At 40.1% G+C, this 27683-nt stretch overlaps 1 protein-coding gene across 2 annotated transcripts in view; it reads right to left on the bottom strand.

Annotated features, from left to right (window-relative positions):
• CDC73 (cell division cycle 73) overlaps positions 1–19806 on the bottom strand; it is a 109775-nt gene extending 89969 nt beyond the window's left edge. Inside the window, exons 1-8 of one of the 2 annotated variants that reach the window (XM_023931866.2) lie at positions 19444–19679; positions 13913–14018; positions 12236–12305; positions 11181–11243; positions 11040–11092; positions 10602–10690; positions 9045–9261; positions 7689–7766 (exon numbers count right to left, since the gene is read on the bottom strand). In XM_023931866.2, the coding sequence (XP_023787634.2) occupies positions 7689–7766; positions 9045–9261; positions 10602–10690; positions 11040–11092; positions 11181–11243; positions 12236–12305; positions 13913–14018; positions 19444–19574 (807 nt within the window). In that variant the 5' untranslated portion in view covers positions 19575–19679. Of the gene's footprint in view, positions 1–7688; positions 7767–9044; positions 9262–10601; positions 10691–11039; positions 11093–11180; positions 11244–12235; positions 12306–13912; positions 14019–19443 lie in introns of both variants that reach the window. The other variant, XM_086842906.1, reaches the window with a different exon arrangement.
• Positions 19807–27683: the final 7877 nt, after the last annotated feature.

The raw sequence follows: 27683 nt of genomic DNA, 5'->3' as shown, positions 1-27683 counted from the left end.
ACCCTAGTTCTCATTAACAAAGACTTCTAGTCTCTTCAGCAGCTTTATCATGCTAGCAAAAGTAAATATATAAATATTTTTCTAATAGTTATCATCAATCATAAACATTGGTTTCAGCTTCACTGAAAATAATTCTAGATGGAAGATAATTTGAAGAAAAGTATACTTCATCTCAATCATCTGACACAAATAAAACCTTAAATCTAACATGTAAAACTAGAAGTATATACCCAATATGGCTTACAGTGCTTCAAAAATTTCCTAAACCTAAGTTGTAATCAATTTTTAATCAAATTTACATGCTGGTGTTTCACTGCAGAGAAAGAGGAGCCTAAGAAAAAACATATAAAATTCAAAAAAACTCTTTATTTGAACTGACAGTAAGGACTTCTTGGACATGTGTTGCAGGAAAATCAAGAGCTGCAGAATGCTGTAAACATTGACCAGACTTAAAAGTAGGGCTGCAGAAGGAATAATTGAGCCCCACTACATTTCTTTACTACGCTGAGACATACTGCTAAATCCTTTACAGCCACTGGCAGACTGAAAGGCATGATGCTGTACCAAAAAGGCAATATTCCCATCACACATTTTCAGTAATTCCTATATATAAGAAAAATGAAAACAGCATTGAGATGGCCTCATAAAAGTACAGCAGAAATTAAAACACTGCTCATAAGAAACATGAAGTGATAAACTGTGTATTTAAAATAAAATATCTTGTACATCTAAAATCAAAGCACGTATTTAAATCTGGAATCCAAATCAAAAGTAAAAACATTATTTACAGCATCACTCTCCTGTGCCTCAGAATATGTATCTTTAATTTGCAAATTGTTCACCAACTTGGAAGTTGATTTTCTCTCCTCCCTGTTCTTGTCATTCCCACCTACAGGAACTCACAGTACCCCTCAAACTGTTCTCTGCACACTTCTAAGCTAGACAGGCCATTCTGGGGCACACAACAAGCACACTAACACACAGGAGATTGTAGATTAACCACCTGAATAAATAGGTGTTTGTAATCCTGCTTTCAGGGCGATGGTAGTTTTAAGCAATTCACATTACACTACTGAAATTAATATTGCTAAATAACTGAAAGCAGAGCACATGATGACTTTGTCGAGCTTTAGATTAGGGAGCCTATAAAAAATGTTGATAAAATTGAACTTGTTACTAACTGTCAGAGGGGAAAAAATAAAAATCAGACACTCCTTTCACAAAAAAATTAATCTAGGGATTTCTTTGTGTTCCACTCAAAAAGTTAACTGTGTATTACTAAAGCTGAACTGAAAACAGAGCTGTGAGTATATCTGCTCCCTGTATAGTTGTACAGCTCCCTGTATATTTGTGGACTATGTTTTCAATAAAAAGGTGCAATTTTCACTTGTTCTGTGCTATCTTCACTAAATTTTCATAGCCAGACTATTATATGAAAGACAACTGAAACATTTTACTTGAAATGCTAATTCAGAAGTGTGAAAGAGCAGTAATACTGTAACAGCCTGAAGATACAGTATAGCATAAAATCTCAAAAATTCCAATACCCTTGATACATAATCCTAGTTTATTTTTCCTATGAATGCAGCATATGGAAATACATATTTTTTTAATAGTTATGTTAGAGTAATGTTTAAGGAATTACTTTATAGCTGACCTAAATATTCTTTCAGGAAACATAATGCTTTATTCTACAGATTCCTTAGTTGAATTCAAGGCACATACAGACAAACAAGATTTATTATTGCTCAATATAAATACAGTTTTTTAAATCTGGCCCATCTTTCCTTTAAGTGCTCCATTCAAAATGTTTGCCATAGTGCTTGGCAGCAATAAAAGAGTCTGTCTAGTTTTACTAAGAAAGCCAGTCTTGCAGAAGTTTGAGCACTCAAACTGTACCATGATATTTGTGCACAACCACTCCAAACCCACCCTCCTGTGCCACCTGAAGGATTAATAAGGACACCAGATGCTTGGCACACCTTTCCTTTTTCAATTTGCTACTAAAGTTGCTGTGAATTTCATGAACATGAGACAATTCTGCCATCTAGAGCCCACACAGAAAGATGCTTTTACTATCAATTTATTTTAAAATATCCAAAATTTTACTTTCGGACCTCTTAGTTGTCTAAAGTAATTAAAATACTATTAGTCTTTCTTCATAATAGTTTTTCCAGCTAAATTACTAAAACTTTTAACTTTTATATAGCTGTGGTATTAACCTCCTGACAGGTGACTTCCCTAGTAAGAATGGTCAAGAGTCATCAGAACAAAAATGAGAACTGAAAGTAACTGAAAACATGATTCAGATATGGTAGTTACTGTGAAAAGGATCAAACCTATAAAGAAAATACATAATTTTTAAAAAAAATATGTAAGTACTAACTGCAGTAGCAACATTTTGCAGGCAGTAACACAAAACAAAAAATCATGACACCACAAAGATCAGCTACACATGCAGAAAAAAACCAGTTCTGCTCTTTAATACTTGTGTACAAGAATACAGAAGACCACAAAAAAACCAACATTCTGGAATAGTTCAGATGCTGTCTTAGAAAAATTTGCCATTGTGGGTTACATCCAAGGTAAATGCTACATAGCAGGAAAATGTCAATCCCTTTAGCTAGGTAAACTAAACTCCAATCATCCTATTCAGTTCTGGTCTTCTCTCACCATGCACACAAAAATACTGAGAAGCTGGGGGTAGCACAGTGGGGAAGTACAAATCAAGATTATGAAATTTAATACATAAAACTCACAGTCAAGAGCTATGAAATTAAAGAGAAGGCAAATAGCATCCTGGCCTGTATCAGGAATAGTGTGGCCAGCAGAAGCAGGAAGGTCATTCTTCCCCTGTACTCGGCACTGGTGAGGTTGAACTTTGAGCGCTGTGTCCTCACAGACCCTTGAGTTCTGGGCCCCTCAGTTTAGGAAGAACACTGAGACTCTTGAGCGCGTCCAGAGGAGGGCAACAAAGCTGGTGAGGGGCTTGGAACACAAGCCCTATGAGGAACAACTGAGGGAGCTGGGGCTGTTTAGTCTGGAGAAAAGGAGACTCAGAGGTGACCTTATCACTCTCTACAACTTCCTCAAAGGTGGTTGTAGGCAGTTGAAAATTGGTCTCTTTCTCCAGGCAGCAGCTGACAGAATGAAAGGACAGAGTCTTAAGCTGCACCAAGGAAAAATAGGTTGGATATTAGGAAAACGTTTTTTACAGAAAGGGTAAAAAGTATATAAAGTACTGGAATAGTCTGTCTGGGGAAGTGGTGGAGTTACCATCCTTGGGTGTGTTTAAAAAAAGACTGGATGTGGCACTTGGTGCCATGGATTAGTTGAGGTACTAGGGCATGGGTTGGACTCAATGATCCTGGAGATCTCTTCCAAACTAGTGACTCTGTAAATTGAAGCTTGAAGTCTATTCCCTTCAGTATTAACATCTTGTGTCATGGATAAGAATATATTGGACATCAAGTAACTTCTCCAAAGAAAAATACAGATAATTAGTACATTACAACAGGGCTGCAATAATTAAAGATATAAAAGCTGAAAAACTATGAAGACTTAAAAAACAAAGTTATTTATTTAATCAAATTACTTGTTTTACATAAATAAATAAATATAAAATATAAGGTTTCCATGCTTTCAAATCAAAACCTAAGAAAATGCGCTGGATAGCCCAGTCTAAGTCTTTCACATAAGACCAGAGGATATATAAATATAAGCATTAAGGCAGGAAAATATTTTATTTGAATCAGGCTCAGTTCCTACCTTACTAGAAAGAAAAAAGAATATTTCATACTAAAAAACCTGTAATTTATAATATTTTCTTATTTTTTTGTATATATTAAGCAGGGGAAGTATAACTACACATACTGCAAGAGAATCAAATTCACCCGTCTGTAGCAGTGAAGCAACTGCAAGAAAAAAAACAGGCCATTGCTTCAACATTTTAACCTTGACCTTGTAAGTAATATACATTTAAAGGTTACACTTTCAAAAAGATACAATTTCATAATGTATAGGTTATGAAACTACAGAGACTCAGCTCCACCCAACTCTGATCTCATACATCTTAATAGTTTTTCCATCATAAAACTGCAGAAAGAGCCCGCACCCCATCATTCCTAGATTTTATACACACCTAACTCCATTAGAAATATGTATACCTCAAATGCTAATTTCTCCTGTCCAACTTACATGGTTCTAACTTCAGTGCTTTTCTCCCTGGACTGTCTCCAGGCAGGCAGTAATGTTAAGATGCCATATAGGTCACTCTAGACTCCCAGTGCCTGGCAACGTCTTCAAAAAGATTTACACAAGGCTCAGGGAGGAGAAAATATTTATGGATATGCTAAAAGCTGAGAAATGCACCAAAGCAGCAGTTGGGCCAGCTGCTCACAGATGTGCAAATGTGCCTGCCTGGACAATGCACCTACATGAGGAGTGTGTAGCTACTGTTCAGCTTCACAGCTAAACAGATTTAGAAAGGTTATGTGCTATAACCTATAAGACTTCCCACATCTTTGACTGGCTGGATTATGTTATTTCATTGTACACAGGGTTAGCATTCACTTGAGAAAAATCTAATATACATAATACATATAATTATATACACAACATATAATTATTATATATTATGTATATATAGTATACATACATCATATATATAATTCCAATATACTTGTAACTGTGAGAAAAGATAACTGAAGAGTGCTGGCTGAAATTTAAAGTTTTGGCAATAATCAGTAGCATTTTCACATGAACTGGGTCTGGCTGAGGTAGAGTTAATTCCTAGCTGCCCTGGTAGTACAGCACTGTGTCTTGGTAGCCAGAAAGGTGTTGACAACAGCCCAGTGTTTTGACTGCTGCTGAGCAGTACTGGCCCAGCACCAAGGCTGTCTCCAGCACCTCCTCCTCACCAGTCAGCTGAGCAGGATTTTGAGAGGACAGACAGCCAGGACAGCTGACTCCAGGGATATTCCCCATCACATGACATCTGCTCAGCAGTAGAAACTAAGAGAGAAGGAGGAGAGGCATTTCTTGTTACAATATTTGTCTTACAAAGCAACTGCACCCAAGCCCTGCTCCCCAGGAAGTGGCTAGAGACTTCCTGCTGATGGGAAGTGGAGAATACATCTTTTGTCCTCCTTTGCTTCCCCACACATCCTTTGTTTTTATTAAACTGCCTTTATCTTAACCTACACATTTTTTCACATTTTTTTCCCAGCCATCTTGCTGAGGAGGGAAGCATCATGGTGGGCGCCAGTCTATCATCCATCCAACCAAGGTCAACCCACCACACCCTACAAAGACAAGAATGATAGAATTTTTTTTAAAAGAATATCTGAAATGCTCAGAGCTGCTCATATCAGAACACTGGTTCATTTCAAAAAGTTACAAATTCAAAAGGCCAGTATTAGTGCATGTCCAAGATTCCAGCTTTAAGATTTCTCTACACACAAGTAGAGCATGTTCAACACAGCCCACCCAGTTACCTTGCTGTTTATCTAAGAAATAGTTCTGAGCAATCTGGGAGAGTAAAAATAAATAACAAAATATAAATCAAGTACACCAGCAGTCTCAGGCAAAAACAAACTCTCCAGTCACATCTGTGAATGTTGAAACTCCTGCTTAGTCTACTTTAACTTGTATCCACAGGAAAAATTCAAATGCCAAATACATTTACTGTAGAGATGAAATGAGGATGTTTCTCCTTCAGAAAAGATTGTTGTTGCCTGCTACAGAAGATTACAGAAACAAAAGGATTTTTAGGAAAGAAAGCTAAAGGGGGATATGAAAGGAAATAATCAATTTCAGTATAAACACAGGGCTTTTTCTATGTGTTCAATGGTTTTACAAAACAGCCTCACATTTATCTAAGAACATGCACACAGCTGAAACCTGTGCTGAGCACTGATGCAAAATTTAACATTTCAAACACTTATGATAGTAAATAGTCTATGTATGAATTCAAAACTCCTCCTGAAATGAAATTCCTTTAAACAATATAATCTGTCAAAGAGTTCTAAAATTAAGTTACTATGAGAGAGAAAAAAAATAAACCACTTAACAAATGCAATTCGGCTCTGAAAAGTGATCACAAAAATGCCACATTATTCATAAAAATCTAGAAGACTACACTACAGACTTGGAGAAAGCCAACAAATATTTAAAACAGGCAAAGTAGGATGACTTATCTACTAGGAATTAACTCAAACACTGACTTTCCAAAAGAGGTAGAATTGCATGATAATCATACAGAAAACTATGAAAAATAACAAAAAGTTTTAAGCAAAACATAACAATAAGCAAGCAGCTAAATGCAAATGTAGAAATCTTAAAACCAAAAGAGGACAGGTAACTGAAATGTCTAATTTTACAAGCAATAAGAACCTCACAGAAATCAGTGAAAAGACATCCAGGGATCAGTGCAACATATGATTAAAAGAGGGTAACAGAGAGGCCATACAGACAAAGGACCTGTGTTACGCATTACAGAAATCTTAAGAGCCAAATAAACTGGGAATGACACAGCTGCTGAAGCATTTTCTACAACAGGAGCATCAATGCACTCAAATTACACATTCTCATAAACCAAAATAAAAAAAACCCACCACAGCCAGGAAAAAAAAAATCTATCACTGTAATTTCAGCAAGGGGAGATTTGTGACAATGAAGATGTTGGCAATAAAAGCAGCAGGTAAAAGGACAGAATGCATGAGAACTTTTTAAAGTATTAAAAAAAGAACATTACATCAGTGGAGACTTAAAAAAATCCTGGACCAGTTCTATAAAGAAAACTTAAGAATTGGGAAGTGTGTCCAAAAGGAGAAACTAAATGCTTCAGAAATACAGTTAACATTATTGCCATCTATGAAGAATTTGGAGGAGCATATTGCTGTAAGAATCAGTATTTTCTTCAAACATATGAAAACCAGAGGAAATCTGTCATTAAGCTGAAATGGTCAAGGGATTTTTTTTCTTTTGTACTGTGACCTGATCTTCCTCGTGTTTCCTTTTTGCATCTTAAGCTATTTCTGCATCTCAGTTTACTATAGAGAACAACGGGAAAACTTACACATACAAGATGGGTTCTCTGTGGAAAAGAGCTTGAGAAGCAGCCTTGGACTGAAGCGATTTTTGCAAAGGAACAACAAACTTTAGATTTAGTAGTTCTCACTGTTTGTTACCATTTACCCAGGAGTTCCAAATGAATTCAGATATTAAAAAGGTATGCGCTGCTAAAGTCAATTTTGGTTTTAAATACTCTAGGAGGATTCAAAAGACTGAAGATAAACTCATAACAAGCAGATAGCAAAAACTTACAATAAAAATAATTATCAGGCACATCAGCAATTCAAGTACCATACAGATGAGTCAAAACAGCATTTGCAGAGCAGTATCATGCTTCCCTAATCAAAATTCTTAAAAGGAGCAGGGGAGAAAAGGAAGAAATTATTTGCCTGAGACAACATATCTTTTCTTCACAACTTTCAATAAGGTCTTCACAAAGGTTCAAGAAAAAAAAAAAAAAAAAAAAATACAAAAAAAAAAAAAAACCAAACAAAAAAACACCCCACCAAAAAAACCAAACACACCAAAAAGCCCTCCCAACCAATGTAAAACCTGAGCTGCTATGGGATAAATCACAGCCCTCAGTAACATGTGATGTTTCCCCATCTACTTACTCTCACTGCTACTTGGAAAATATAAACATTAACACTCAGGTGATTTGTGTCCAAGCTATCAAGAATGTTCCTGCAATCCTGCATAAACCGAAATAGAAGATTTGCTGTTATGCCCATATACTCATCAGGCTGCTCAGAGTAACTGCATGCTAGAGTCCACGAACAAACTTCATCTCTTGTTTCTTGTCTTTCTCCCTGTGTCATATTTTGCTTAAAATCACTACCTCATCTCATTTACTACAGAGATACTACAACAAAAACATTCATCTCTTCCCTACTATCTTTGCGATTTCACTTGGAAGAAAAGTAGACAGGAATGCCATAAATGATTCACAAAAGGAAGAAAAGCTATGCAGATTCCTTCATTACAAACCTTTCCAATGACTAAAACATCAAAGCTTTTACCAATTTATCAGCTCCTCAGCAGTGAGGCTGCTACAAATCTCTCAGATTCAAAGAAGCAACACTCACTCTGTAGATAGCACACAGGGATGTGCCACATACCCAGTAATTACCCCCTAATTCATTAATTAAATTATTCTACCACTAATGCCCTGGGACAATACTGGGAAGCTGAGAGCAATGTAAAATACTGTTAAAAATAAGACAAATGAAGACTGAGAGCTCATTTACTTCTAAATGTTGTTTTCCTGTGACGATACTTAAAAGAAGTAGTGAAGGCAAAGGATGCAGTTTGACAATAACCTCAGGAAAACAGACCCTTGAAATCTTTTAGGAATTAACTTACTTCTTCCTTGAGAAATTTAGTGCCAAGTAGCTCTGCAATAAAGAAAGCCTTTCTGTCCAAAGAGAGCAAGCTGTCAGCTGTGCTTGCAGCCATGTTCAGAATAGTACATAACCAAGCGCAGCCAAAAGTAGCATTGTAAATGGACAAAAACTTCTTCATAGTAACACTTTCTGGTTTTGTTCATTCCAGTATTTTTCCTCCTTACTTCTTTGGTGTTTTCCACAATGTAGAGGCCTTTGGGCTTTCAATGTACATGTGCTGCTCATTCTATCAGTTACTCTCCACTTTGGTCTGTTTCCAATCCACCAGTACTTTCATGGAGCCCTCCCCACTGCAGAGCTCAAGCCAGCTTTGGTTAATAGCAATTAAGTGATTACTTAGTATCTTTTAATGGCTGAAGCAAGTAACTGGAGATACAATTTAGATTTACTGCAATGTGATAAGGACAAAGTCTTCTGTCACTGTGGCAACTGCCCTGCAAGTCCACCTTCACATGGAACACAGAGTATAATACGCCTGTCATCTCTGATTAACAAATTAGATACAGAAAATAAAAATGCAGTTTGTCATAAGGATCATAAAATCCAGCTTCATATCCAGAGCATTACCTTGCCTGTGCTTTGTAAGATTGTAGTTCTTGTCCTCCATACTCTTTCCCTGCTGACAATATCTCTAGTTACATCCACTTCAGCATCAACAAAACTTCTTTGTTTAAGAGCAGTTATGTCATCATCCAGATCAGTTTTGATAGTGGATCTTTTCTTTGCCATGATTTTGGCTTTGATAGCAGCAATTTTTTCCACTGACATAGCTTCAGACAAGGACCTAAATGAGCAAAAGTAACAGTAGAGACTGAATAATTGCTCAAACAATTCTGAAGAATGAGTAACTTCAACCTGCCAAAGTTTAAGGCTATGCTATATACCACAAAATAGTCACCTCATATAGACACTGAAATATTATATGGGCTTGGCATGGCTGTTTTGGGCATGCAAATCCAGTTTGTGATAGGACTCATTAACACAAATAACATCCAAAAATCCCAACTATACCAAATAAAAATAAAGAATCCAAATGTAAAGTGTCAGGACCAACACCTTTGTTTTATAACAACATTCAAATGTCAGTTCCCTGTTATTTTTAGTGGATTACAATTTTGTGTCCAGTCAACCAAACCCTGGCTGCTCTGAGCCTTTCAAAGCACTACTCTAAATCTTGGCTGAGGTGCGGTTATGTGGACTTGGTCCCTTGGAAGATGTGGTACCTTCTTAGACCATGCAGGCCAGCAAACAACAGATGGTGGTGATCTTGTCCACAATAATCTGGGTTTGAGAGAGCTCAGAGTCCAAGAGAGCAACACCTACGTGTGTTTGCTTTTAATTGTAAACACAGAATTGGGCTGTCAGTGAGCCCTACTGTTTTGCAGGTGAGCTGAAGAAAAAAGAAAAAGACTGACTTGCACAATTCTAACTGTCTATACCAAATTCACTGTTACATGGGGTTGTTTTTTCTTTGAGAATACATGAAAAGATAATGCAAGTACTGGTTGTGAAGCATTCTTCTTTATAACTATGTTATTGGAAAGGGAACTTCCTTGTGTTGCTACTTGTTTCACAGCAGGGTCAAGCATGGAGTTGAAACTCACCACCTGTAAATATTTGTATCTTTTTAAAGGGGCAGTCTTTTACATTCAGCAATAGAAGAATTGGTAACTAGAGAACACAAACTAATTCAAACAACACCTAGTAATCCTCACTGTAGCACTGCAAAGTTATGATACACTCAAGGTATCCAAATTACTAGTTTGTACAAAATCACATGTATTTTCTGATTTTTTTTATTCTTATGCTTTCTAATCATGCCACAATCAGATTTTTTTCCCTACAGTTTCCTTTTAAGTACACCTATATAAGAGATAGGAAGAAGTTGTTCAAAATACATATTTTTCATGTGGTTAGCTATAATTATGGATTTCATAAATGCCTGAAATCTGCACTGTCATAACTGTTCCAAGGTCTGGCTCCTTCAACATTACTGAAAGTATCAAAGAGAGGAAAATTTTCACTGAGAGCTGCTGGACAGAAGTAAAACTGGCTGCTTTTAACAGCACAAGAATGTTCTCCATCCTGTAATTAAGCATTAGGCATAAGGAAAAGTAATCCCACCTGATCTGCTCTGTTTGCACGATGCCCTCTTTATGTCCTTCCAGCCGAGCTGCCAAGCGCTCCTTGTCAAGGCGCACACACTCCTCATCCTGGAAGGAACAGTCATGTTTAAGTCCTTGTGCATTCTCTTTTCAAATATAAATACAGCTAGAAGTAAAACTCATCAGAAGTATTTTCTTCACATTTGCAAGGACAATCTTTATTTCCAATTATTTTTAATCTAGGCACTAACATTAAGCACAGAGCTATTGTAAGTTTCCTCTCAAGAACCACAGTTCTTCAAGTCTAATGTCTAACCCCTTCCAGTTCCCATTCACATGAACAGAAGCACTCTGTACACCAAAGGACAGCTAATCCAATGGAATTCCTACAAAAACATATAAACACCGTAATTTACCTCCACCTTCAATTTGTATTGATGACAGTCACTGTCATTACCTCTATTCTTGGTTTCTTTGCTTCTGCTAATATTTCATCTGCTGCTCTTTTAACTGCAAGAAAAAGAGGACATTAAAAATGCAAGACTGTAGTAGATTTTTATAAAATCAACCTCAAAGTTATTTTTTAGTTAAATCATACCTTGAGTGGATCGTTGAAGACCAATTTCAAGTGGAGCACTTCTGTCTATGCTTGATGAGGTTGCTGCACTCAAACAGAACATTCAGTTTAAATAGAAAACATCTGCAATAATATTTGGGTATAAAAGAAAGAAGGGCAGCGTGAACTGCAACAATGGAAATTCTATGTATCAGGTAGCAAAGGTGGTCAAACAGTAGAGGAGTGGAGATATTCAGAACTTTACTGAATGTAAAGCTCAATCATGTTGCTCAGGGTCATTTGGCCCTTCTTTGAAAACGGGATTGAACCAGGTGACCTCTTCTGGTCCATTCCAACATAAATTAATCAATGATTGTATGATCTCTCTATACAACTCATAAAAGAAAACAGAGTCACAATGAGAATTAGAATCTAGAATCAAGATCTACTGGGTCTAGAATTTTTTTTAAAAACGACAACCTGCTGATCTGTTTAAAATATATATATAAAGTGATTTTACTCATCATATTACAGAATAATCTCATACTCCAAGATACTTCAAATTTGAAGACCACCTATGAAACAGAGCATCTTACAGAGGTGATATACCTGTTTTTCTCAGAAAAAACTCTTTTATCTAACTATTGTTAACAAAAAAATTAAGATGAAATGCTAGGCAAATCTGCCAGGCTGACAGAGCAGTGATTTATTGTATTTTATTAAACTGAAGATTGCATCCCACGTATTTCTTGCATTCAAGATCAATGTACTACTAAAAGCTTCTCATAGTCCAGAGAAGGAAAAAACATACATGCTAAGCATTCTAACACATAATTATTAACCAAAGTAGGTTAATAGTAACAGCAATAATAATGTTCACCTTTAAACATGCATGTAGGAATGGTTCTCCTATCTAAGTAAAACAGTTAATTTAAGAATACAATGAAAAACGCAAGAAATAATAACTTTGAGAAGTTTCAGCACATTCAGTAAAGATGCAAACTGCCTATTCTTACCCAATCTACCCCTCACTTGTGCCAAAAATATGAAGCAGTAAAGAGTACTGTGTGTCCAAGTCAAAAGAACGCATCACTCACATGTTTCCCCATTTAGGTATGCAAGCAAATCTTTCCTATCAGGTCTTCTTACCACAGGAATGTTTTCAGTCTGAAAAGACAGCAGATGTGACATTAAACCGTTCTTCACCCACAGAGACTCTTGTTAAAGATTTTTCACTTTTACTGAAAACTACTCATTCACACAAAAAAAATGACCACATGTCCTGCCACCCAAAGAAGCTTAACTATCAAGCCTCAAGTGCAACCACATCCTAGAGGATGTTCTGCTACACAAAATTAAACATACAGCCTGCAAAGAAACTGAAAGAGAGGGCAGCCATTTTCCTCCTTCCCTTGAAACTTGCAAATAAGATTAAGAACTAGTTTTTATCACACACACACACACTTCTCTGCCAGGAGGACTGTGTTGCTATATAGAACTCATGTATCTCAATGGCGTTGTCCCAACACAGCACTGCTGTCTCAGGTACCAAAAAAGCACAAGGAAAGATAAAGAGTGGCCTCGTAGAAAGCAGTCAAATGAAAATCAAAAGGACTTTTAAAGAATTTCTGTACCTTTACTGATAGGGCTTAACCAGCAATTTTTTTTAATTGTATTGCTTACTTCCAAGTCCACTCCAAAGCTGTTTGCTTTTCTCCATTCTGTAGATCCCTGCTATCTAAGGCACTAAAGGATCATCTAGATTGGGATCGCTCCACACAACAGATGGACAAAAGCACTCCTGAAATAGTTCAGTGCTTGAAACTAGTGTGTCCGTAGAATATCAAGATAAATGCTGCCATTGCTATTAATAATCGGTTGACAAACTCTTGCTGTAAACACAATTTGGTGGTTTGAAGGGATAATCTGTTAGGAAGTGAACTGTCAAGAAAAATACTCCACCGTGACAGGACCTGTCATGTGAGCCTTCTGCAGAGGTGATTGTTTTTAAAAAATTGCATATTGTTATAGATACATATTATATTATAGGCTTTTCACAAATAATAAAATGAATGTTATATGTATAAGGTTAGAAAACTTTGTTGTATTAATATAGTCCCTTCTATTTCCATAAGTTATTGATGAAACTTAAAAATAGTGGTATAATACATGTATGTTAGACTGCAGCATAGTATTAAAGCAAAAACTATTTTCTTTTATATAACCCAGAGACTGAAAAAGATAGTCAGAATCCCCACTCCCCCCCCCCACCACCGCATTTTTAGATTATCTTATCCAGATGAGGACAGCAGTGACCAGACCTCCAAGGGAAGAATTTATTGACCCTCTGTTATCAGGGAGTGTGAAACTCAGCAGAGCCAAGAAGATTGATCTACTGGGGAGGGGGCAAGTTAAAACTAAACAAAAGAACATCTAAAACTTAAGAGGAATGTTTGAATCATGTATGAGAATTTATGAATATGTAATAGGGTTCTGTTTTTAAAGGACAATCCTTTGTTAGTAAAATGTGTTCTCCTAGCTGAATGCTGAGGCACCCGGCCGTACTTGTATACTTCATTTCTATCTCCTAATTGTCTTTATATTAAACTTTTTAAATTTTATATAACATATATGTGAACCTCATTTTTCACAGTATCATCTTTGCTTTCTCCAGCCAAATTCATACACACAAGTGCTATTATCATTCACTGAAAATAACTACACACATGTTCATTATCACAAGACAAAAACCACATTTTGTATGGTCTACTTACTGCAGCACGACGGACATACACAGGATGGGAAAGGTGCACATTATTCAGCAGGAACAAGATAGAATCCAAAGTGTAGTATTCCCTGGGCTGGCCCTCTTTCCCTGTCCTGTAACACAGGAAAACATTGTGACATTTAACTTCTCCATCTCTGTCTCAAACACATCCTCTTTTAAAAAGGTCTCTTTTCTTTCCAGATGACAGTTTAAAAAGCAAGCAGTTAATATTATTATCAGGCTATTGCCAAACTAATGAGCTCTCAATTGTGCTAAAAAACACAGGGGAGGGAGATGAGTTCTTGCAGCCTCTTTACTGAATGAATTATTAAAAAAACCCTTCCCACAATACTCCAAAATAAGAGCTGGATACGTTGTTAAATAAAGACACAAGACCAGGGAAATTGTAAGTACACATTCCCCCTCATTCACACTATTTATTCTGATTATCAAAGGAACTGTCTATACTATGTGAGAGAGACAGAACTGAACTGCAAACAAAAATAAAGTATTGCATCATCTTCAGGTACAATAGGCCAGAATTGGAAGCACTAGAGAAAGCACAGTGAGAACTTAATACGTAAATTCCACAAAGTCTAGGGAGCAAAGGGTTCAAAATGGTGCCAAAAGATCAAAATAAGTAGTAACTACAAACTAATTGCACACAAAACCAGCAAAACCCTGAAGGATACAAAATCACAGTGAACTCCCATACTGAAGTCAGACTACATCAGAGCAAGACTACAGCATCAAGCTCAATCTCAGCTTCCAAAGAGCTTGTTTCAAAGATACAGCTTTTAAGTGTAAAAGGGAAGTTGTTCTGTGCAACTATTCACAAAAAAAAACCCCAAACAAGGCAAAATAAGTCCCTGTCTCAACTTGGCTCCATGTACATTGAACATAATTTCCCCCTCTCACACACTCACACATTATGCTGTTACTACAAGATTTTGTAGGGGAAGCAATACCTGTCCTTCTTTCAATGAACCCAGCTCCCTAAACACTTCAGCTGCTCTGAGGAACAGACCTGGCAGTCAGGAAAGCAGCAAGAATAGCAATTCCACTACCCACCCCCACTTTGGGACCTGTCAAACCCCAGCTGCAGGCAGGACAGGGCTCCTCCACGTTGCCCAGTCCCTGTGCCCAACCAGATGGCTCACCTTAAAGCCTGAGAAAGAGAAGCCACTACAGAACCAGCCCAAAGCTATAAATTTAAGACTGGTAGAGAATTGTCAACAAACAAGATATTTCAGGAAGAAACGGTTTCATTAGAAGAGTTTTCCTTTTAAGTACAGTGGCCTCACTGATCAGCACCAAAACACACACCACAGAAGTGCCAACCTCACTGGGGGAAGGGAGAAGAAATAAAAAATACTCAGTCACAGCTTTATGGAGCCTGAAAGAGCTACACAAAAATCTACGAAACCAACAGAAACATGTCTATTTTCTCAGTACCGTAGATTTAATGCCACCTACTGCTTTGCTTGTCATTACTCTTCTGGAATTACCTAAGAGTGCCCAATAACCTGTTTAGAACTTATTATTAGCAGTACAGTTCAAAACCTCACTTTCATAATGATGCCTGAGAAAACCAATGTAAGAATAACATGCAAGGGATTCAGGATACCAGAACTGTATAATGAAGGGAATAAAGGGTCTCTCCTACCACTGTCCCTTCTTTCCAAAAACTTGGTCTGCATGAGGTGGAGGCTGCCTGTACATTTTGTTGCTGCAGAGAAAATGGAATAGACACAGGATCTTTCTTTCAACTGCTTAGAAGCCAAAACTTGGCTTCACAACTACAGGCAACCACCAGAACTGGATACCTCAGCAAGGAATTGTTTGAACAAGTAGCAAAGCAGTAACGATCTTTGATAAGGTGGTATCTAAATATACTGGAAGCACTAGCAGAAAAAAAAGCTTCCTCCACACAGGCTTGGCTCCGAAGCAAAGCCATGATTTCATGTGATACCATTGTCACTTCATTTTGAAACAAACACTTTAGATTGTCTTAGTTCAGAATAACTCATTATTTAAGTGTGTCATATGCACTGAGCATGATATAAAAGTCCAGCTGGTCATCTACTCAAGCTTTAACAATATTTAGCAATAAATGACAAAATATAAAAGCAAAAAAATACTGAACCATCATCTATTAATTGAAAAAATACAGTATTACAAAGCCACAGGCATTGCCAAAACTCAGCAGGACACAGCTGGTACTTCATCACTTCACACACACAAGAATTCCCTGTGCTCCTTATGGGTCTAAGAGAATGTTTTATCAGGACAAGATATTGCACATTAATTGGAAATCATCAGATAACAAGCAGTTAGGAGACAACCTAAGCTTAAACTGACATTTCAACATCAGCGTGTGCTCCTGCTAAACAGAGAACTAAAACCAGGCAGATCTGAGGGTATCTTGCCTCATTCAATTTACAAACATCCAAGGTAGAAACAGAAATTAATTCTATTATTTCCCAAATTCACTTATGGCATCAATTACTTAAAAAAATTAAAATCTGGGGAGGCAGACCTCAAGAAACCCAGTGAAAATCATTAAAGCAAAAACAGAAGGAAGAGTTGCACCTCTTACAAAATAAACTTATATAAATGGAGAAAATGTTTATATAATAGGAGAGAGCAAGTTTCATCTGCTCATTTTTAACACCAGCAACTTACTTCTTTCTCATTCATTCACCTTCCACCTGTGGGCATCAGGAATTTATTCATTTTTAACAGCTTTATTTCCTCTTTCCTGTTTCAATGCCTGAAGTTTTACAGAGGTACTAAGGACCTGTGTCACATCCACAAAACAAAGCAGAAATCTTTAAACACACAAGAAAAAGCACACTGAGTATCACACAACTGACAATACCCAGGCCCAGCTGCTCACTGTTTAAAAACACAGGTGCATATCCAAGCCCCTTGACTAGGCAAAAAAAGCAATACATTTCTCTGGTAGACTGAATCTTTCCTTTGGTTTTGAAACAGATTCATTAATCACTCTTCAGGGCCCATAGGTTAAAATATACAAACCACTTCATCTCAGACCACCTAGCTTTTTTCACATGCCAGCAGGAGCATTCCTATAATTATTACCTAGAAACTAAACTGGATTAAAGTTGCTTTTTCCCCCATTTTTTTTTTTCTTTCCCTCCAAGTTACCTTTAATTTGGCTTGATTCCTCAAACCAGTTCCCTCTTTGGGTGACACTTGTGCTAGCAGAGAGAGAAGGCAATGCAGGGCAGCATTGCTGACTTCTGCAGGTTAAGCTGCTCGAAGAGCCAGAGCTAAGTGTCTCATGGGACTACTTCTAATTCTAGCAGGGACAAATGCCACTGCTGCTCTTCAGCCTAGCATTACACTCCTCAGACTGGAGATGCAATTACAGCAACCATGCTGTGGACACCCAAAACAAAACTCAAGGCTTGTTCTGTGCAAGACTAAGCCACCAACATCTGCTCAGTGCAAGCATAATTTGGACCCTTTCAAGTGACCTGAATATAAAAGGATTTGAACTTTTATTAAAGTTTTTGAAAATGTCCCTCCTGAGTGTGGCAATTACCTAAATTAGCAGCTCCTAAAGTATAATGCTCAAGCTACTGAGCATGGTTTGCAGAACTGGTCTCATTTTTACAGTGTCTTCAATTTAAAGCTGACATGCAAAATGTCACAGTGGTTGACAAGAAATGCTATGAACTTAGAGTAGTCTGTTCCTATCAAAAGTTCAGGAGCCACTGGTCCAAACCAAGATTAACTAACTCACCCCAAACAAACCAAAAAACAAAACCCCTCAAATTTCACCACACATCTACCCCAGGAGGTGAGCGCTCACAGCTCTGACAAGAAGCTGTTGCTGTTGTGCTCAGAGAATCCTCTGTTCACCCACACATCTTTCTTGACCAGGAAGATAAAGCTGCCTAGCCCTACATTGCAAAGGTTGCCCTCCAGCTGATTTTAGGCTTTTGGTAACAATTTCTGGGTCTAATCCAAGCTCTCCCAAGCAACAGAATAGGGCTGGCGTATCAGTTTCTTGTTCCCTGCAGAAGTGAAATGAAATTAGTTTGTCCACTTGTTACCACTTGGGGAAAGCAACTTTGGGGTAGCAAGGAAACCACCACAACTGTTTATACCTTCCCAGCAAAAATACAGCCAAGACTTTCAACTACTTATCCATATATTTTTCTTCCTCTTCTGAGTGCATACTAGTATCCTCCACTCAGCCAGGAAGCACAAATAACTCCAAAATCAGTTTCTGAAAGCTTGAACATGTTAATGAAAAAGCACATTTCTAGTAAAACATAAGATATAAAGTAAAATCAGCTGCAAAAAGTCCACCTACAACTGAAGATAAGCAAGTATACTTTTTTCCTTTCTCTCTCTCCATCTAGTTAGTTATAGTTAGTAACAGTCATATCATAATTATGAGAACAAAAAATAGTTTCTGGTCAGACTCAACTACAAGTTTGGGTTTTTTTGAGAAATCTGCAGGTACTTCTACTTTTCCACAAAGGTTCAGAGGATAACACGTCCTCTTTGATCAGTGCCTGAGCTTTAACAAGAAGCATTTTTCCCTCTCAAGTTTGAAAAAGACTCATTGGAACCCTTCTAGTGAGGACATTAGGAAGCAAGCGGCTACTAAATTCTGGGGAAAGGCAAACGAAAAACTACTTTGCAATGCAAAATATATTAGAGAATTCAACAGGTAAAACCCCTCATTTTCTAGAAGTTTTCTAAAACCAAGCATTTTATCTAACACAATCATTTAACCAACATTAGTTGGTCATTTAACCATTTAATCATGGTTAAATGACCAACTAGGAAACAGCCTGCACTAGGTCCTGCACAGGAAAAGGCCTCAGGTGGGGGCAGAGCACCTGCACAGCTCATCAGAGGGAGCGCCGGTCTGGACCTCGCTGGCATTGTCCTGGTGCATCAAAGCTCCAGGAGACGAGAAGCAGCCGTGACAAGCCAAGACAGCAGAATCATACACTATGCTGAGTGGGAAGGGATCTATCAGGATCACCAACTGCAACTCCTAACCCTGCGAGGAATACTCCAAGAATCCCACCATGCGCCTGAGAGCGTTCTCCAAACAACAACATAATGGCTCTTTTTCACCAAACACCCGTAAAAATTTGGGAGAAGCTGCCTCCTGACACCTCATCGCATAAATCTGCAGGAAGCGGCCCCGCTGGGCGGCACGGACAGGAGCGCCGAGAGACAAGGAACGGCCCGGCCCGGGCTCTCCTGGCCCAGGACAGGACTTGGGAACGTTCCCGAAGAGAGCGGCGAGCGCTCCCTGCCCGGCCGTGCTGCCAGTGGACAGGAATCGCCCACGGGACACCCGCGCAGGGTGCCGGGGTCCCCAGGCCCTGCAGGAGGCGGCACCAGTCTGTCCAACCCCGTCCGCCTCGCTACCTGCAGGGCACCGGGTGGGCCAAAGACGGCAGGACCCCGTCCCCGCTCCCCGGGCGCAAGTTCGGGACAACTTCTCCCCCAACCCGCCCATGCCCCGGCCGTGTCGCTCACCCCCAGATGACATAGTTGGTCTTGACGTTCTTCGGCCAGGAGAACTCTCCGAAGATCACCTCGTCGCCCTTCACCACGATCTCCTTCTTCTGCGTGTTATACTGCCGCAGCACGCTCAGCACGTCCGCCATCTTCGCCCGGCCGCCAGCACTCCAGCCGCCGCCGCCCGCCGCAGGACCCCGCCGGCGCGCCCCGGGCTGCCCGCCGTGAATGCCTGAGCCAACGCCGCCGCGCCGCCTACTAGGGGCGACGCCGGACGCGTTGCCATGGGAGCGACGTGCCCCCCCCCGCCCCCCGTAGAGGAGGCGGGGCGGGAGGCCACGCTCCCTTCGCCCTCACGGCGGCCCCGCCCCCGCTCCGCCCGCCTGGTGGCCCGGGCGGGATCAGCTGTGTTGTGACGGCTTTCTCCGTCCTGAGCACACAGAGCTTTCTTATGTTATATGTGAAAATAGAGCCTTTACACAATCACTGCCTAAGCTTCTCGGCGCTGCTTCTCTTCTCTGGAGCTTTGGAGCTCCCGGGTGTCCGCCCAGTCACGGCGCGGAGCTGCGCCGCGCTCCCCGGGCGCGCTGGGATGCTTTATGTGGGGGTAACGAGGTGGTGCTGAAGAGGTTTTAAAGGGTGCTGGAAGGGGGTTGGGGGTGCTAATGGGATTTTAGAGGGTGCTGGGTTGGAATTGAAGGTGCTAATGGAGTTTTACAGAGTGTTGGGAGGGATTTGTGGATGCTAAGGCACAACTAAACATGGTTTCAGGCGTGTTGAGGTTTGAAGGGGGATTGGGGATGCTAGGATAGTAAGTACACTGGGAGGAGTTCCGGTGGAGCTAAAGAGGTTTTACAGTGTAGTCAAAGGGATTTGGAGTGCTAATGGGCTTTAGGGCGTGTTGGGAGGGGTCTGACAGAGCTAAAATGGATTTGGGGGTGCTTAGGAGGTTTGGGAGGAGTTGGGGGTGGTAGGATATGTTTATTTACTAGGAGAGGTTTTAGTGACACTAAAGAGGTTTAAAAGGGCCCTGAGAGGGGATTGGGAGTGTTTAAGGGGGTTTTATGTCATTACTCCTAACCATGTCCCTGGCAGCACGAGGTTGGTATCGGCTGGGACAGCACGGGCACAGGAATACCTCAAGAAAACACTGTAAATGGACCGCAGGGAGCAGTATTACTGCAGTTTAAGCTGGGCATTCTTCACCCAGAGGGTGGTCAGGTTCCCCCAGGGCAGTAGTCATGGTCCTGTTATAAATGCATATTATAATATTGTTTTTTTGCAAGTATTAAGATTAATGCTATATGTATAATGTTAAACTGTCTTTGCTGTAATAGTCGATATAGTATGTTTGAACTGTCTGTTTGAACTGTCCGACATTCAATGAACAGATGATGGGGGCGCTGCTGATTATCAACACTCACCATCTGTGGAAAGAGGAAGCCAAGGCCCAAATTAAAATATGATAAGAACAGAATTAAACTCACAAGCCAAGAAACATGCATGCTCTAAAAAGGTGGACCCAAGGAGTGGCCATGCTAAAAAGTTCCTGGAAAATGTAAACTAGTTAATAGAAAAAATTGAATATGCATAAAGTCTATGAATATACATGAAGTTGACTCAATAGAAATGGTATATAAAGGGTGTTTCCAAAACACCAGGTGTGCTCTTGGCAGAGTGCCAAGCACCCAGCCATTTTAACACTTTGCTTTATTGTCTTTGTCTTCTATTGCCTTTTTTATTAAACCTTTTAAAATTTGCCAGGAAAGTGAATGTTGTTTTTCACAGTCCCAAGCCTGCCAGAGTTCCAGAAGCTTTTGGGCAATGTTTTCAGACACATGGTGGGATTATTGGGGCATCCTGTGCAGAAACAGGAGTTCAGCTCAATGATCCTTCTGGGTCCTGTGAGATGTTACATAGTGATTCATGTCCTTATGGAAACACACTGTGAAAAACGAGGTTCACTGTTCTGATAAATTTTAAAAGACAATAGGAGACAAAGGCAATAAAGCAAAGGGTTAAAATGGCCAGGTGCTTGGCTCTCTGCCAACAGCACAGCTGGTGCTTTGGAAACACCCTTTATATACCATTTCTATTCCATAGACTTTATGCATATTCAAACTTTTCCAGGAACTATTTTGCATGGTTGTTACTGTGGGGTTAAATGTTTCTGAAAATCATGTAGAAGTAGGCCACAGGAATGCTTGGTATTAGGGATGCTTTAGCAAGCTAAAATGTTTATGGTAACGGGAACTGGTACTTGGGGTCTCTAAGACAGCCAGAGATAAGATTCATGGATATTCGTACGAGGATGAGTTAACTCTAATGAAGTAATATTTATAAGGTTGTTATAGTGATTACTGCTACAGCTGAAATTGTATAAATATGTGCACTTTGAACAAAGACGATGGAGCTAGATTTGGGTTGCTGATACCCCTAGTTCCCACGTGCTTCAATAAAACACCTGCATATAACCATTCTGTGATTATGTGTGCTCTTGAATGCTAACATGGCCACTCCTTGGATCCACCTTTTTAGAGTATGTGCATTTCTTGGCTTGAGGTTTTAATTCCTTTCTTATCATCTTTTGATTTGGCCTTTGGCTCTTTCTTTCCACAGGCAGTGAGCATTGATAGCAGCCTGGGCCCATCATCTGTTCACTGGAGGTTATCCTGCCCGTTCAAGCAGTTAGAACACACTATACCGACCTGCGCCTAAATTCTTGCTAATAGCAGGAGAAAAAGAAAAAAAACTACATTCACACAGCAAAAGCCATTCTAACATTATACATATAACATTAATCTTAATACTTGCAAAAAGCCAGTATCAAAATATGGATTTATAACAACACCATGGGATCAGTATAAACAGGAATACTGATCTTAAAGTAAAACATGGACATGAGACAAAGGAAAATACAATGATTTCATTATTTTTGTTTAAATCCCTTTGCTGTGAATTGGTAGCTTTTGCTGTTATGTATTTTTGCCATGTATGTAATTGCTTTAATTATGAATTGTACCCACTCTTCATGTATAAAGAGACAGCGGGCTTGTGTGAACATGTGAAAACTTGTTACTGCTGTTACCTGCTTGCTAAGAGTACAAGCTGGCCACATGTTGGATCTTTGTCCAGAACTGGTGGGGGCTTCCAGCCACTGCTGCTTGGGAGATAGCCAACATGTTCGGGCTTGCCTGGACTTCTACCCCAGCACAGAAGGCTTGACACAGCCCAACAAGAAACTGCCTATGAAAGAGCCAGTGACCAGGGGTAAAGTGGGCGTGTTGGTGGAGCAGAGACTCCCTCTGTCCCCAGCGCTGCTTGCTTGTCCCTTACCAACAAATTAATAAATTGTCTTATTGATTGACTATTATAAATCTGTATTGTGATATTGACTTTTCGCAAGTATTAAGACGAATGTTATATGCTTTTGTTATGTCTTTTTCTTTTTTCTCCTGCTAGCAGCTAAAAGGCTTTAGGCATACGTCTAGAAGAATTTTGAATGTTAGGGCTATGTCCTGTCTGTACAAAGCAAGATAACTTCCAGTGGACAGATGATGGGGCCCAGGCTGATATCCACACTGACTGCTGGTAGAAGGAACCCCAGCCCAAATAAAAAGATGATAAAAAGAAATTAAACCTCTCTGATGCATGTTCTAAAATGGTGGACCCAAGGCATGGCCATGCAAAATACTTCTTGGAAAAGTTTGAACATGCATTAAATCCCTACAGCAGAATGGGATAAAAGGAGTGTTCCAAAGATACCAGGTGTGCCTTTGGCAGAGAGCCAAGCACTTGGCTGTTTTAACCCTTTGCTTTATTATCTTTGTCTAATTGTCTTTTTGTTTATATTAAACCTCTTAAAATTTATTAAGCGAATGTAATAAATGTAGTTATGAATAAAAATTCGTAAAGACCTAAATAAATATATCTGTAGTTACAATAACATGAGAAAATATAAAATACAGTGTGGCCAAGGATTCCTCCCTAGGTCCAGCCGCAAACATCCATTTTAGAGATAACAATTCTAGCCAGCACCGGGATAACGATCCTAGCCGGCGCCCATCAACCTATAAGAATAAGCAGGACACGGGCCATCAGGCTGGACAAAGAAACAAGCCTGGATGAGACACTCATCACCGGACCTGAACACCCCACCTTGCAAGCTACAGTTGGGGAGCAATCAAAATAGACAAAGAAAAAAAGCCCAGCCGAGATATTCTTCGGCTCCAACACCGGAGCCAACCACTCTGTCCTGATGGCCCAAACCAGGATGAAATCAAGGAACACCCAAGACCTTTTTACATATGAGGAGACTCTGCCCCACTGTCTATTGATTCAGTTTGCCGGTTCCAGGAAATCCATTCAACCAACTATCAAGAGACTTTGTTGAACAGTGACTGCTCGGAGTTTTGGCCTCAGGTCACAAAACCCCTATAAGAACCCCAGACTGCAGCTCATACAGCGTGGATTTGGGAACACCTATACCTTTGGGTATAGACCCCTGTCCACCCAGTGCTGCGCTGATTTATTTATTGTGTTTTTTCTCTTTCGTTGCAGGTGCTTAAATTGTTTTGTAATAAATTGCTTTTTATTGACCTGAGTTTGCCATTGCATTTATAACAGGAGCTTTCACTCCAAGAGAGTGGTGGATTCTTTGTTAATCAGCCCATGGACCTACACAGCCTCTTGTCTCAATTCTGCTCCATTCTGCTGCTCAGAGAGCAGGGAACAAGGAACAGAGCAGTGCACAGTCAGCTGCACACACAGCAGCAAACGGATTTATTTTCAGGTTTCCAGAAAACATTGTGATTCTGGTGTCCTTTCTCATTTAAGGCTGCCTTCACTGGGGAGAACACTGAAAAAGAAAGCTGAGCAAGGAGTGTGTACATTGGCAGTAGTTCATCAGGGACAAGCTGCCTGCACCCTTAGGAGCAGGGTTCCTGTGGGAGCTTGGTATTGTTATAAATGCAACGGCAAAATATGATTAATATAGACAGCGATTTATTATAAAACAATTTCAATCACAAACGGGAGAAAAAAACCCACAATAAAATAGATCAGCGCAGCGCTGGGTGGACAAGGGTCTATACCCAGAGGTACAGATTTACCCAAATCCACACGGAGGGCAGACTGTCCAGGGTTTTTATAGGGATTTTGTGTCCTGGGGCTAAACTCCGAGCAGTCACTGTTCCACAAAGAGACTAGATGGTTTGGTTGAATGGATTTCCTGGAACCCTCGAACTGAATCAATAGACGACTGGGCAGAGTCTTTTCGTATGTGAAAAGTTCTGATTGCCGCTCGATGGTATCTTTGGTTGAGCTCTCAGGGAGAAGTGTCCAGGTCCGGCGTGGAGTTGATGGGCATCTCAGCTGGGCTCCTCTCATTGTTTAGTTAGATTGCTTTTTCGGTCGTCGCTCATAGGGTGGGGTATCCAGATTCGCTGTGGAGCCGGTGGGCATCTCGGCTGGGCTCCTCTCATTGTTTAGCCTGGCTAAAGCCCTAAGCATCACTTAGGGTCGTAATCGCATGAATAGGTAGTTACTGCTGGGTCTGGGGAGGAATCTTTAGGCCACACTATATTTTTATGTGGTCTACATTGTTATAAATACAGTTATATACTTATTTCTTCTTTCACGAATTTTTTTCCAAAGTTACATTTATCACAGTGTGCTGCTCTGGGAGGAGGAAACAAAGCAGGGAGCAGTACAGAGCGAGTTGCTTTTGCCCTGCTTAAGTCAATGCAGATATGAAAAGGATGGAGCAGCACAAAGGTGCTGTGGTCATGCTCTGGCAGGAACAATGCAGGTAACAGGAACTAAGCCAAAGGAATGACCCAAACCATGACACAGCTTTGTGTCAATAACCCCCATATAAGCTCATGACTAAAATTAAACTCCACATAAACAGGAAATCATGTCAGCCATAATTTCACCTTCTCCCGTCACTCACTGAAAATCATATAAATACAGCTTCCATTTGGGAAGGGAGGTCAGAGGAGACTCCCTCTATATCCTGGCACTGTCAGAGGGCTCTACCTATCTCCTTCCCGCAGGGACACTACTGGGTAAGACTCCAGTGCTCAGCTGTACCAGGTGCTTGCTCAGGAAATTCAGAAAACCAGCCTGTTTGTGATCATACTCTTAGTACGACATTAGCATCTCTTAACTGAACGTGTTTGTGGCTGGCTGTATTGTTCATATTTCATGTGTTCACACACGCTTCTGCACACAGGGTAATCACCACTACCACAGAACCACAGAGTGGGCTGGGTTGGAACTCCAAATTCCAGTGCCACACCAGCTCTGTATGTCTGCTGCTGAATTTACCACAGCTCAGAATCTAAGCCCAGCTGTCCCAGTCCCTCTGATATCTGAGGAGCAGCTGGAATGCCAAAGGGGTGATTTTCTGCCAAATTTAATGCAATAGATATAGTAGGTTTACTCTTAATGTGATACTTTCATTATAAGTTTTAACTGGGAGTTTACAAAATAGTCCCTACAGTTTACTTTGGGGATCATAGTGCTATCATTAACCAGCATTTATATCACTGAATCGGGATTTGATTTGAAACTATTTTCATGTGGCATTAGATACCTGAGAGTTTATCAGTTTTATCACAGAAGATTAGGCTACAAAATCATTATCCGAAATGAGCAAGCAAGTCACCATTTAGTAAAATTAAAGTATATTACACGGGTACAATGTTTCAATTGCACATTCTCACTACTTTTACAGGTTACACTGATGTTTTGTAGGAAAGCAAAATTAAGTTGCGAAACATCAGACAATTTTACATCACAGGTAAGTTCATTTAAGATTAATCAGCATCCAGAAAGATAATACAAAGATGCATCATACATGAACACATTCCATTTTTTACAGATACATGTGTGCAAAACCAAATAAGTACAAGAGTGCATTTCCTTGCAGTATTTTTTCAAACATAGGGCTGAGCACTGAACAGGGACCCACAGCACAATTTACCTTCTCTAAGAGGCAGTAGAAAAGTTTCTACTGAAATACTTGTGCAGACCTCAGAAGGGATGCTCAGAGGATATTCCACAGCAAGGTATGTGAGGGTGAAATAACAGAGTATTGTTTTACAGCTTTTACTGGGCAGACTGAGGAAATTAAAAAAAACAACACCTTCACATAAAGTAAAACGTCCACTTTTATTTTTTTTCCCCCAGAAGCCACTAAAAACATTCTACACATTACACGATTAGCCAACTCCACTAACACAACTTCCCAGGTACCAGGAGGGGCTCTTCATTCCCCATCTTAAAAACGAGATTCACTTAATAAATTATAAAAATAATTTAATATAAACAAAAGACAATTAGGAGACAAAAGAAATAAAGCAAAGGGTTAAAACGGCCGGGTGCCCTGGTGGGTTACCAGGAACACACCTGGTATCTCAGGAGTGTCCTTTTTATCCCATCTTTGCTGTGAGAGGTTAATGCATATTCAAGCATGTCCCCTCCCTGGTTCCACCTTCTTGGATCATGTTATTTTCTGCTGGTCAGCATAATTTTTGCTGGTTATCGTTATTCTAGCTGGTCAGCATTATTTTGGAGTTTGGTTTCCTTTCTTTTGCACATGGTCACTTGTTGATAACAGCCTGGGCCCCTCATCCTTCCCCTGAGGGCAGCTGGTCTTCATATCTTCCGCTGATAACAGTTTGGGTTCTATTGTTCTCCTGATAACAGCTTGGGCCCCAGTGTCCTTCCCTCTGGGGTTTCCTTGCCTTGTACCTAGGAAATTCTTTTAAACTTAAGACTTGTTAGCAAAAAAAGTACATACATAGCTAAAAAGTATTTAATATATAATATTCATCTGCGAAAGCCAATATCACAATACAAATTTATAACACCCACACGTTATTTACTCAGTTCCCAAAGCTCCCGTCTCACAGGTCAGTTTCTGACTGAAGAACTGCAAGGCAGGAAAGAAACGTGAGTAAGAACAGGCAACAGAAACGGGGACGGAGAATATTTAAAGGAAGTTTTACACTAGACAAAGCAAAGGCATCGCCGAAACCCCCGCATCTGGAAGTCGGCCGGGCAGGAAGCCAAATCTCCCCATTTCCCCCGCACCAGGAGGCCCTCCACGACTCCGGGGGCCTCCGGGAAATCCAGCCCCTCTCAACGCTTCTCCTGACCCCGTCCCGGGAAAGCTGCCCATCCCCTGCCGCCGCTGCGCCGCCGCCGCCGCTCCCGGCGCACCGGCAGCGCGGCGGACAGCCCCGGGAGGT

The sequence above is a fragment of the Cyanistes caeruleus genome, chromosome 9 (genome assembly GCF_971803275.1).
Source record: "Cyanistes caeruleus chromosome 9, bCyaCae1.hap1.1, whole genome shotgun sequence".
NCBI lineage: Eukaryota > Metazoa > Chordata > Aves > Passeriformes > Paridae > Cyanistes > Cyanistes caeruleus.
This window is presented reverse-complemented; position numbering and strand designations above follow the sequence as displayed.